This window comes from Phodopus roborovskii, unplaced genomic scaffold (genome assembly GCF_943737965.1).
Source record: "Phodopus roborovskii unplaced genomic scaffold, PHOROB, whole genome shotgun sequence".
In the NCBI taxonomy this organism is placed as follows: Eukaryota; Metazoa; Chordata; class Mammalia; order Rodentia; family Cricetidae; genus Phodopus; species Phodopus roborovskii.
Window position 1 is genome coordinate 7863719 of NW_026126629.1, and position 12972 is coordinate 7876690.

Sequence of the window (12972 nt, forward strand, 5' to 3'; positions counted from 1 at the left end):
CCACAACCTGTGGAGTCTGTCACTACATCAGGAGTCACATGTTTTGCTTCATTGGATGGAATGGGATATAATCAGTATTTGGAATAATTTGTTATCCTTGATTTATTGTATGCACTCCCTAATAATTTCTCTCATCATGAAAGTAAGATATGCTCAAACAAAACGATGTTACACTTGAGATTTCAAAGTGCTAGTTTTATTAGGACACTGTTGAAAACAATGTCTGCTACATAATAAGAGACTTATACTGACACATGACAAACGATACAAATCTCCTTCTGTTCTGTGGCTTCTCTCCAGTTTCTCCTTGATGTCTTATTTTTTTCAAGCTATATCTTGATGAGTTTTTACCTCATTAGCAATACCATATACAATACATATATGTATTATGATACACACACACACAAGGAGAGAGAGAGAGACATTGAATGATACCCTGTAAATGTATTATTTATTATTTATTAACAAACAGAATAATGTTATCTGCATGCCTTATGTTGGGGAATTTCTGAGTGCTGCAGTGTTAATTTTTAAATTTAGACTGCACTCTAGTGGGGAATCAGTTCAACGCAAAGTAGTTTCTGTGTTGGTATGTCACAACATTGTGGACAATTTACAAATGTAGTAGTAAGACATGAATACTTTTATGACATTTTAATAGAAACAAGGTGAATGCCACAAATGGGGTGTATACATTATGTATCTCAGGAAAAGTATGCCTTTAAAAAAAACTCTTAAATTTGAGAACTCACTAGTAAAACTTTTTGTTTAGCTTCTTGCAGTATATTTAGAGCACACACAAATATAAACATGTATCATAGAGGCCATTTGTACACATATATCTTAATTTAGAGAGTTCAATCAACATTAATTCCTCATATTGTTCATCAGGAAGAGCATGAGAACAAGACAGAGATATATTGCCTTGCATCATTGCATCCCTTCATTTTGAGCATTTTGACAGGATCCCACTTGGGTGCTTTGAGAACATCTCTGCTTGTGCTCCAGCTGCTGTGGAGCCATTGACCACATGGTCAGGATGGCTGCTGCCCTGGGATAGGATGCAGCTACAGCAAACAGGGGAGTTTTTGCATGCCAGGAAGAGGAGGGAAACAGACAAGTTTAAGGAAAGAGATTGTTTAGAAGTGAGGTAGAAGAGGGCTTAGGTATATGGTAATTCCTTTCATTTAACTGTCCACTGGCAATAATTAGAAAGGTACTTTAAAATATCAGGCTCTAAAAAGCCTTTAAGCAGCCAGTTTGACTTATTATTTCCTAGTGGAGTGGATGGGCTTATTTTGGACATTTATTTTACACTGGTGAGGCCAAAAATGATACAGGTCACTCTTGAAGCGCATCAGCTCAAAAATGAGGGCCAAGGGGCAAAGCCGAGATCAGGCAGTAATCTGTAACCACTGAAGATGAATGCACTGCCCAATGAGGGCAGTGCCAGGCCTCGCCTGTGGGAAATCTACCAGGCTTTGTCAGCAGATCTATGGCTAGGCCACATGGTCAGGATGGTGGCTGGCATACACAGGTTCCTAACTAATTGTCAGTAAAAACAACAAAAACAAAAACAACAAAAACTTTCAGAGCAGAAGGACAATTTTTAAACACATATTTTTCTTGTATTTTGAATATTTTGAAACTTGGTTTTTATTTCTGCAATTGACCTTGAAACAGCCAAAGACTCTTAACTGTTAAAGCTTAGTCATAACTATTTGCCAAATGCCCTTTTACATTCTATTCTCTGTAAAATTGCTGGCTACCACCATGTAGTCTTGTAGTATTATACCATGAAGGATCTCCAGACTAATTTTCATTTATTTTTTAGTTTGAACAACATGGTTGTTGAAGCTATCATTCAAGGCTGAGCCTTAGAAAGAAATTCTTAATATCATGTTGCTGCCATAGCTCATTATGAGAAACGTAAATCTCTGTGAAAAGTGATCTAGATTTACAAATCCCTAATAGTTTATTTGTTAAGTTTTACAGTGGCAGGAACTATTAATAAACAAGGATATTGTACAATCTGTGTTCACTTACAATTTTATGATATTGTAGGTAATTTGTTGAAGTTCCCAGAATATGGCTATTACATTCTTAGCTTTGGTTTATAACCCAATGATCTGTTATTAAATATTCCTTGATGGTTCTAGCTTGGTCATGGATGTGCCATCAATGACTATCTAAAATCTTGATTCTTACTTTATTTTGAGACTTTGAATTTAGTATGGCTTGTTGCTCAGTGCCAGAAGTATAGCTTGTTGCTCAGTGCTAGTATGGGTTAGAGAGATAAGAAAATAGCATTCTTGAAGACAGAAGTTGGTGCTTTGGTGTAAGCACTGACATTTCAGCTTCTGTAAAAAAGTGTTCACTTGGGACCAGAAGATGGTTCAGAGGGTGTTAGGATCAGAAAATATCTGAACATGACATGTGGGTGTGGTACACACGCGCCTGTGCGCGCGCGCACACACACACACACACACACACACACACACACACACACACACACACACTAAAAATAATTTGCAAATACTAAATAAGTATATATTAAGAAGTAAGCTAAATCCCATTGGGTAGGTGTGGGGATGTTATGTTGTTTTCATATTTTTTTCTCAATTCATATTCAGATATATTGATTACTATTTACCCAAGATGAGATTAACTGTGGGTACTAACTTTAAATCATTCCTTTGAGTTTGTAGCATTATGCTAATCTTCATACCTAAAAGTCTAAAACACACAGAAGCCAATATATAATTTCTACATTTATTAACTGTGTTTTTAGCCCTGTTTCCTGGAACTGTCTAGACCAACACCTTTTCAGTGTCCTACAAGTTCATGGAGTGCCATGAGGTTCAGGTACAGACAAGTGAACATTGATTAAAATAATATTAAGCAGTATTGTGGCTAATGGATCTTTTTAAAAGGAACTCAAATGAGCAAAATTTCCATTCAATAATTTAAATAAAATACCCTTACTATATTGGAAGGAAAATTAATCTATGCACCTCTGATCCTCCATTGGGCATTATCATTCAAGGCATTGCTTTCTTGTCCACACTAGACATGTTTTATGATGTCCGAAACCAATTCTAATGTTTATTTAAGGGTCTAATTCCCCACATGTGTCTGTGCCGTGGTGAATATACTTTACCTTCTTTTTTCCCTTTGAATGTTGTTTTTGTCTTCAGAACAAGCTTATTCATGCCATCTGCTGCTGACTTCACTTTCCCTCATGTGCAGAAAAGACTGCTTGTGTGGCAAATGAATCCCCAAGCCTGGAAACAATTCTCCTGGATTATCATGCCTGCTGAGGTGTTGGCAGATCATCTTATTTTATGTGACTAGGTAGCAATGTGGACCAAGCAAGATAGTGTTTCCTTCTAAACATGAATATATTTTGCAAAATAATGTGTCACAAGTTCTCACCAATGACAATGGACTTTAAAGCATGGCCTTAGTTTAGAAAACTTTGAGTTGTTTGTTTTGCATACTAAAAGTGCCCTTTCTGGCATTTTTTTTTTGGTAGATATTGATTTATTTTTTTATGATAAACTGGCAAGTGGTTTTCATGCAAAATTTTTAAAAATACAGAAAAACTGAAGAAAAAGCCAATTCTAGTCTCACTAAATATCAAATTTATCACCAAATATCACCTAACTAATATCACCAAATGTCAAAAGAACAAATATTGCTAGCAGGTGTCCATAGTGTGTTGCATATAGTTTTAAGTATGTCATTGACATTTATTAAATTAAAGCATAAAATGTGATATTAAGATGTTTTTACATTCTTTATATTTTTGTGAAGAAGAGGCTAACTCTAGAGAAGTCATGGTGGTTCTCCTGCCTCAGTTTCTGAAGTGCTAGGATTATAGAAGTGAATCACTTTGCCATTTCCTCTCTTTTGCAATGAGTGTCCAATACATAATAGACAGTGGAACCAGGATTTATTTAGTCTTTTCCATTACTGAATAATATTTAAGATAACGGAGTTTAAAATTTTAAAATCAATGGGAAAGAATTAAGTTATTTATAAAGGAAAAGCTAATACACTTGCATTATGGATTTAGCTAAAATAATGCCATCATTTAAAAAAATCTGTTTATTATTTAATATAGCCCTTTCAGTTATACCATTAATACTGTTTTAATGGGGTTCCCTAAGTATAAATTTCATGTATCATTTTTAGTAAGTAAGCAATCACATAGAAACCAAACATAGATACAGAATTACAGGCAATCAAGAATATTGACATCAGTATAATAGTCTTCTTTGGGGAAGAATACCACTCCATTAGTTATCAAATTGATCAATTTGGTCAGCCTCAAATCATGTATATATATATATATATATATATATATATATATGTGTGTGTGTGTGTGTGTGTGTGTGTGTGTGTGTGTGTGTGTGTAACATTATGTGGTTTAGTCAGGTCATATTTCTATATTTAAGAATGTATAGATAACACAACAAAGGAACACAGAATTTGAGAGAGCTAGGTAGGTACATGGGAGGGGTTGAAGGAAGAAAAGTAAAGGAGGACATGATTTTATATTGTTTAAAATATTTAAGAACAATTTAAATGGCATTGGTTAACATATTTAAATAAGTAAGTATATGAGGAAAACTTGCATGCAGAATCCCTATAAGTCTATGTCTATAGCTATCCTTCAAATGGAAGAGAATGGAGGCAGACTAGATGCCTATTGCAAAATAAGTGGATAACAAAGACGTGGTACATATACAAAATGGAAGGTTGTTTGTCTGTAAGGAAAAAACAAACTATGAAACTTGCAGGGAAATAGAATAAATTGCAAATATTACTGTGGGTGGGCCAACAAAAAATCCAAAGTGCAAACACCACATAGTATCTCTCTCTCTCTCATGAGGATCCTAGATTTGTGTTTTAAGTACTGTATATCTAACATGAAGTGCCTACACAAGCTAGAAAGCTAGGAAGGGAAGAGCAGGCAGTATTACATTAAGGAAGTAGGGCTAGTAGAAAATAGAGTATAAAGAGGGGGAATATGGTTGATGAAAATGTTTAGGCATTGAAGGAGTTGAAGATATAGGGTTCAGAATAGGGATAGGACTAATTGGAACAAAGGGGTTATAAAAAAAGACATTTGGAAAGTAAGATGTACACCTTATATGATGGTGGCTGGACTCTTGCAATGTAATTGACTGTCCTCCAAATAGACTCAAAGCATACACCATGGAAGGTGGGGTGACCAATGCCTGCTATTGTTTGTCTGGATATCAACTTGAGGGAGATAGGAGGCTGATGCATGATGAAATGAAATGGACTGCTAATGATCAGTTAGGTTGAAACTTCCAATTAAATATCTCTTCTATCACAAGAAATGCAAGCGTCTCTCAGCCTTAAGCAGAGGGACCAACTCTTACAATGAACTATGGTAAATGCAGAGTCATTGCTGACTAAGATGCAGAAAATATGGATCCATCCTAAATAAGTCATCCATAACACCCCCTAATGCTCAGAAAATACCATGGAAGAGGAATGTATGCAAGAATTGGAAGTAAGGACACCATTAACTATATTTCATACAAGCACTGTAATCATTAACTCATATCAACTTTAGTAGTTACCTGCTCTGGGTCCACAAAGACCAGCTCTATTAACTTAACAATGCTGGAAAGGGGAAGAAAGAATTCACAGGCCTGTAAAATTTACCTTGGATTATGATGGATGAAAAATCCCTGTCTTTAGTTGAGTTCTAAGCCTACCAGCCTTCAATTCATAAGCCCAAACTCAAAATCACACTGGTTAATGTGGGTAGATTAGAAAACAAAGTAGACAGGCGTAAACATGCAGGAGAGATTTGTCAGGACAATCAAGGGACTACATTCATTGCCAGTGAAGAATATGGGCAAAGGGCATGTATAGATCATAGCTAGAGCATAAGTAACTTATGCTGAGTCCCTTGTAACAAGAACACAAGGGTTTCAAATTATTTTAAAATGAAGAGTAAATACAGCGCTATAGTCACTTAACTATCCCAATCTTATGGAACAAATACTAAAATGTTTTGAAAGATAAGCACAGATCCCTTATGTGTTATCACACTGTGCTTATGAAGTTCTGAGTCTGACAACATCTTGGATGTTTAGTGCATGTTTTGTACTTCAGTGCTACTATATGAAATGGTGGGTGTCGATATAGCAGTTTTGTAAGTGTAGGATGTACCACCTTGGGGTAAGTCACTAAGTCACTTTAATTAAGGCAAGGAATTTGAAAAGCAAGATATTTAAAAGGAAGTTGGAACTCCAAGTAGAAGTTAACTCCAGGTGTCACCACTCCCGGAAGAAGAATCACCACCAAACAACATATGTAACCTGCTTTTTTACTTTCTAAAACAATTTTTGAAAGATTATCTCAACATATTGTCCTGGTTTTCTTTGAACTTACTGTCCCCTGTGTTAACTTATTCAGTTGCTAAGACTTCATGCTTTGCCATCAGGTCTGGCTAAAATGAAAGCAATTCTTTTTCAATGAATCAAAAGAGAAATACCCAATTGATTTACGCATACTAAAACATATAATGAACAGAACTGCTGATTTACAGATACAACATGTGCTTACTTCAACTATGTTTCACTAATTATTTGTGTGACCTTAATTTCCTCCACTATGGGATTGGAAAACTGAAAATGTCTCTTCAATTGTTATAGCAGTCAAAATGAGATGATGTGTGCTATGTACCTGGACACAGCACGATAAGCTGTGTTGTCTGTATTGTTGTCTATATTCTTCTATGAATGCAACATTCTCCCATCCCCTTCTGAATTATAACTACAACCTACTAACGTGGGAAAAGTGGGAAGTTTAATTCTCAAGCTTCTAAAGCCTTATTAGATGACTAGCTCAATAAACTCTGAGGATCTAGAAATCTCCATCTGCTTGCCTGTCTCTTTTTCCAGATTTTACAAGTGCACAAGATGGAGAGAGTGAGGCTGAATTAATGCCTGATGAGTTTGAAGAGAAACCAGAACGGGAAAAAAAACACTCGAGCTTCACCTTGTGCAGTGTGTGTAACATTCAGCTGAATTCTGCCGCTCAAGCACAAATTCACTACAATGGCAAATCTCACCAGAAGAGACTTAAACAACTCACCAATGGAACACTGAAGAACGACAATGGTAAGACTTGTTAAAGTATATGCTCACTTTATACCATCAATTTCACATTCTGCAGATGTGAGGGTAGAAAAAGAGTCTGATGTCTAATATCAAGAGAAAATTACTTTTAAAAATTGATTAGTACAGTGCCTTAGCTGAATCATTTTTCATTGCAGGAGGAGAAATAGTATATTTTGTGTCTCTGTTAGATTGTGACCACCAGGAAGTTTATAGAATTTGAGAAATATTGACACTGTTTTCTTGTTGGATACTTTTGGTCTAGATAAATTTATAGATGGATGTTCCTTTATGGTACATGTGATTATTGGGATTCTTTATGTTTGCTTTTGATAGAAATTCATGCAAATGGATATTCATTCAGGGTACATGTGAAACTGGGGTTTTAAGTATTTGGGTTGGCAGATATGTGGCATCCTTTCATCAGTGTGATTGCAAATACTTGCATTGGCATAAGTCTTTTCCTAGTAGTTTAACACACTTATTCTCAAAGAGTCATTTAATTTAATTTAATAAGCATGTTTTTGAAGTTGGTAGTGAAATTAGTAGTTTGTTGGGCTATTTGGCAATGTTTTAAACTAGGCGTTGATTGTATGAAAAGTCGTTTCTAAAAATTTAATACTTTGGAAAACAGATGTAAGGTTATTAGCAAATAAGGAGAGGTAGAGAGAAATGGAAGGTCTTCTGTGGGCGCTTTGAAGAGCTAAGGTATAATAACTAGAATGACAATTGCTATGCTGTATTTGATAAGATATTTCCTATTTAGTGAGTAAAATATGAAATTTTGCTGAGTATAAGCCTGAATCTCAGTGTGTATAGCTATTCAATGTCATAAAGATGTGTTATTTTGCACATCCTACTGAGCAGGAAACTATTTAGAAAATATAAATTAATTCAACTGCGTTGTGTCCAAGTTTATGTGCATTTGTCCACATACATGCATATACATGTGTACATTCTAGAATACTTCATTGGAATATGAGATTTTTTTCTTTCAAATGTATAACATTAGTTTATCATTAATGTTGTTTGTAAAATATATGAAACAGAACTTATAAGTTGAACTTTATGAGCCTAACATGAACTTAGGAAGCAAATATATTTACATAATGGTTGAAAATATACATATTGCAATCTTTGCTTAGAATTGCCTGAGAAGACTGTGTTACTTAGCACCAACTTCTAGGTCAACACATCTTCTCCTAAATGACAAAATGCAATCCCAAATTGCCAATTTTTAATATTACTAGAGGGGATAGTATGGGCTGCTGTGTTTTATGCCCCTCCTTAACAATCAAACTTCTTTAGGATAAATAGCAGATGATATTGTAGAATGACTAAAGCACCATCATGCCCAGTTTATGACTCAAACCAGATCTTACCACAAACAGTAGCCAAAGATTTTATGACTGCAACACCATAAATGAATTTGCCCATTTGATATTTTATAATAAGCATTTCAGTGTCCTTATTATGGGTTAGATTGAACTAATGGCTTTACATGTATGTGTTTTTATTCATCTTTCCCTCCCAATCAGCTTGGTAGAAAGCCAACCCATTTCTTTTGTAAAGGTGGAGATTAGCAATGGCATTGACTAACTCTTGTCAGAAGACAAGACATCTATTTTACTTGTTCAAACCAGCAATCAGAGCATCTCACCTTCACATAAATATCTACATCTCTCAGCCCTATTGTCTCATAAAATTAATATCGGAAAGTAATGTTCTTTTCTCTGTTCAAATGGGGAAATTATTTCTAAGCAAATAGAGAAAATTGAAATTCTATTACATTCCCCTAAATTCCTTAATCAATATGCTGTTCAGCAACTGGGCTTTCTGTTAAGCTAATTCCTGCTTAAGGCATTTTAGTTTACTATGTAGGCCACTGAAAACAACCTTGGTTCGTTGGAGCCTTAGGAGAGCTAATTCACACTCATTTGGTCTGAAATTACACTTCAAAGCAAAGTGGCTATAACTATGAGACTAGCAAGTTTCATATCCAAGGTTCAAGGACTGCTATAATTGGAAGAGTCAGGGCATCACTGTGTGCTCCATGGTCTATGAAAGCATGGCAAGGCTGGCCTTCACCTGGGATGGGTCTGTTTTAGAGGGAATTGAAAGTGGGTGTATATTGTAAATGCAATAATTAACAGAGGGGTGTAACTCTATTAAGGGCAAAAAGCACTGAGATGTTTTTTGTCATAATTTTAAATTTGTAGGGACTCTAGCCCAAGGAATAAGTTTGTACTGAGGAACACATTATAATAACCACTCAATACAGTTTAGATTTCAGTGAAGCTCAGCCTTGGAATATGCTCCTAAGGAACTGCAGTATCGGCTGGATTCCAAGCTACAAACAATTGTTAATATTTAGCCTAATTTGTAAAGTCTAAAAGAATTCCACCCCTCACGTGACATGTGGGAGGGATGGAAAAGCAAAACAGATTCATTTCTCATCCCAATGTCTATAGAATAAGGCTTCCTTAAATTCTACCAGCTGCTCTCAGTCAGAAAAAAATTATCTAGACCTAGCTTCTTTATTCTTCCTTCACCTCTTACTCCCCCAAAGCCACTTGTCACATCAGTACTAACCAGTTCCCAGCCTGTTTCTTACACAAGGAACTGTTACTTCTCCATGGCTGTCTAACAAAGGCTTGACCCAGAACTGGCTACCATGTGTCTTCTTTTAAGTAGGTTGTATAGAGATCTTTGAAGATGGCTTCCTTGGTAAAATGGCCCTTGCATAAACATGAAGACCTTAGTTTATATACTGGGACCCATTGAAACAGCTGGGCATGGTTGTAAGGAGTACGGGTTTTTCCTCCCGCCACCTGGTCTGGTCCCGCCGCCGCGCCAGCCCCAAACAATACACTGAGCCTCTGTATTAGATATAATTCTGTTGGCCCAGTTACTTGTTTCTTATCTGCTAGCTCTGTCTTAATTATTAGAACATTTCTATGTATTTCCACCTGGTCTTACCAGGGAGAAGTGGCTGGCGGTTCTTCCTTCTCCAGGCTCTCCATCTTGGCTCTCCTTAGTACTTCCTCTTTCCTCCTTGTCTCCTAGTCCCTCCTATCTTCCTTTCCTATTGGCCAACAGTGCTTTATTCATTAACCAGTATGAGAAACAAATATACATAATGACATCTCCCATCATTTCCTCTTTGCTGTCTAAATAAAAAGAAGGATTTTAACCTTAACAGAGCAAAATATATAACATAACAGTTATCAAATAAGAATCACAGTTAACAATATTTAGTTCATTAACAGTTAGCAAGATTAAATTCTATCCTATCATCTATCCTATATTTGTGAGTCTAAAGTCCTATATGTAACTTATCTTTAAGCTTAACTAAGGAAAACTATAACCATAACTATCTGTCTTCAACTCCTTCAAAGACCACAGAAAGATAATATATAAACTCTAGAAATGACAGAGACGTCTTAATTTGTCAGTCACCTGAAGTTCTTCTGTAATCTTCCATCTTCAGCCCATAGGCCATAATGTGTCTGGCAGACTCTTCAGCAAAGCAGGAAACTTGAACTGTCTTCTTGTATTGGCAGTATGTCAGTCACTTTTCTCTGTGTACTGCAGATTGTCTGGCAGACTCTTCCATGAAGCAGGAACCCTGTAGCAATGTCCATCTTGTATCAGCAGTCACATTTCTGTGGGTCCTGCATGTCCAGTTTATACAGCATAGTGTCAAACAGTCCAGACAAGAGCAGTATCTTGTCCAAATGGCTAGTCTTGCCATATTGAAAGCAAACTCCATAACTCATTTCTTCAAGGTCCATCTTCCTTTCTGACGCAGGTGGCGTTGCCAGGAGCAATTATGTCTCACTGTCAATAAAAACCCTAAGCCATTTTAAATGCCATAATCTGTAGGTCCTTGAAAGGTTTGAAGAATGCCTATCTCAAATACATCTCTGTGTATCTTGAAAACCTAACTAACTTAACTCTAAGCTTTGACTATCATAGGTAATTATCTATAATCTGTATGTACTACCTTATACATGACATTTCTAAATGAGCTATATAAACACAATACCTAAACAAGAGGGGAAATATACATATCACAAAATTGACCTTAAATTGTATCAATAAATGAAAATCCATTCCAAAACAAAGTATTCATATCTATACCATAATTCCCTTTTTACCTTTAAAAAGATATTGGTTGTGATCATTAACCATTTATAACCAACACCATTTAAATGAAAACAAACATTTATAAACAATATTTGGGAATTTGGGCGTCGTTCTTGCCAAACTACTTCCTGCTGATAGGGGGCGCTGTCATGGGGATCCTAAGAAGACGCAGAAATCCTGGCTGTAGTCTGCAAGACTGCCTTGTTCAAGCTGTTTTGAATGTTGGATCACCAGCGACTCTGTTTCAGGGGGTCTGACTTGATCAAACCACATTACTCTTCAAGGAATCCACAGCTTTTCATTTTCTGTGGAAACAAAAATAGAAATCCTTTTTCCCAGTAACTTGTCCTTAGACTTAAATTTTGGATTCAAAGCATTTTTAAAATAAAGAATTTGAATTAATGCAGCAGTATTTCCTTTATCAGTTGTTATTTTCTCAGCAGTCAAACAATGCAGAGACAACACAATAACATACAGTAACCAGATTCTCTCTGAGCTTTTCATCTTTACGTGGCTTTATTATTCTTCTGTTTATTTTACTTTTATTTTTTCATTTTTTGAGACAGGGTTTCTCTGTGTAACTTTTATCTGTCCTGGAATTCACTCTGCATACCAGGTTTACTTGGAAACCACAGAGATCTGCTTGCCTCTATCTCCTCAGTGCTGGGATTAAAGGCATGTGCCACCACACCCAGTTCCTCTTTGTCTTTTTAAAACCATTTTATTTCTTTTTCTCTCCCAAGCCTACATTTATTTTAGAACACACTGTAAACCTTTAGTGCTTTTTCTTAAGTGAATCTGTCTTTACTGTAAATCTTTATCTTTTTCTGGCCACAAGTCTTTTATTTGATAAACAACAACATTGCCGAAATGAAAATCTTAGCTGTGTTAGCCACGATCTATCCAAGATGGCAGCGACTATTTTACTGCCAGCAGTGAGAACTGTGCTCACTGCCTTAGTCTGCATGCTACCAGCTTGGAGATGTGGTCACTGCCATTGCAAGCTCTTGTACACTCCAATAAATTGTTAGCAGTGCTTCTTAAAAGTCGCCCACATACTCGACCTCAACCTGTGCATATACACTTTTAAAAGACAATTCTGTTGCGCAGCAAAATTAAACAGAAAATGGAGCATTCTGCCCTTCCTCCTACTATCATCTTCCTCCTCTAGTGAATCTGTCTTCACTCGGATTCATGGTCTGCATCAGGTTTGCTCCTGTTAATGTGCAGTCTGTGGGGGTTCACAGTTATGTCATGACCTATTCCGGCCACCACGTTCCCATTTAGAATACTTCCATGGCCCTATGTCTCCCATGCCTTGCCACTCAGCCTTGCTTACTAACTCATAACCACTGATCTTCCTGTCCCATGGTTGCTATGTGTCCAGTATGCCATGTAGTTAGGATCATGTGATACACAGCCTTTCCATGATGACCCTTTCTCCTCAAATATATTCTTTCTAATTTAGTGTCATAATTTCATAGCCTGGTCCCTTATTTCACCTTAGCATTGAATTAACCTGTATTTTAGTGAAAACTATCCTGACCCTGTGTTTTCCTGCTACACTGCCAAATTCACATTGGGTGCTAGGTTAGTTGTACCAGACAATCCTAAAACTTTCTGTAAAGAAACAGAGCCTGAGTCTTTTTATCATTAA

General features: G+C 36.3%; 1 protein-coding gene across 1 annotated transcript in view; it reads left to right on the forward strand.

Annotated features, from left to right (window-relative positions):
* Positions 1–6955: 6955 nt before the first annotated feature.
* Znf385d (zinc finger protein 385D) overlaps positions 6956–12972 on the forward strand; it is a 653823-nt gene continuing 647806 nt past the window's right edge. The window contains exon 1 of the mRNA XM_051206780.1: positions 6956–7169. Coding sequence (XP_051062737.1) covers positions 6992–7169 — 178 coding nt within the window. The 5' untranslated portion in view covers positions 6956–6991. The remainder of the gene's footprint in view (positions 7170–12972) is intronic.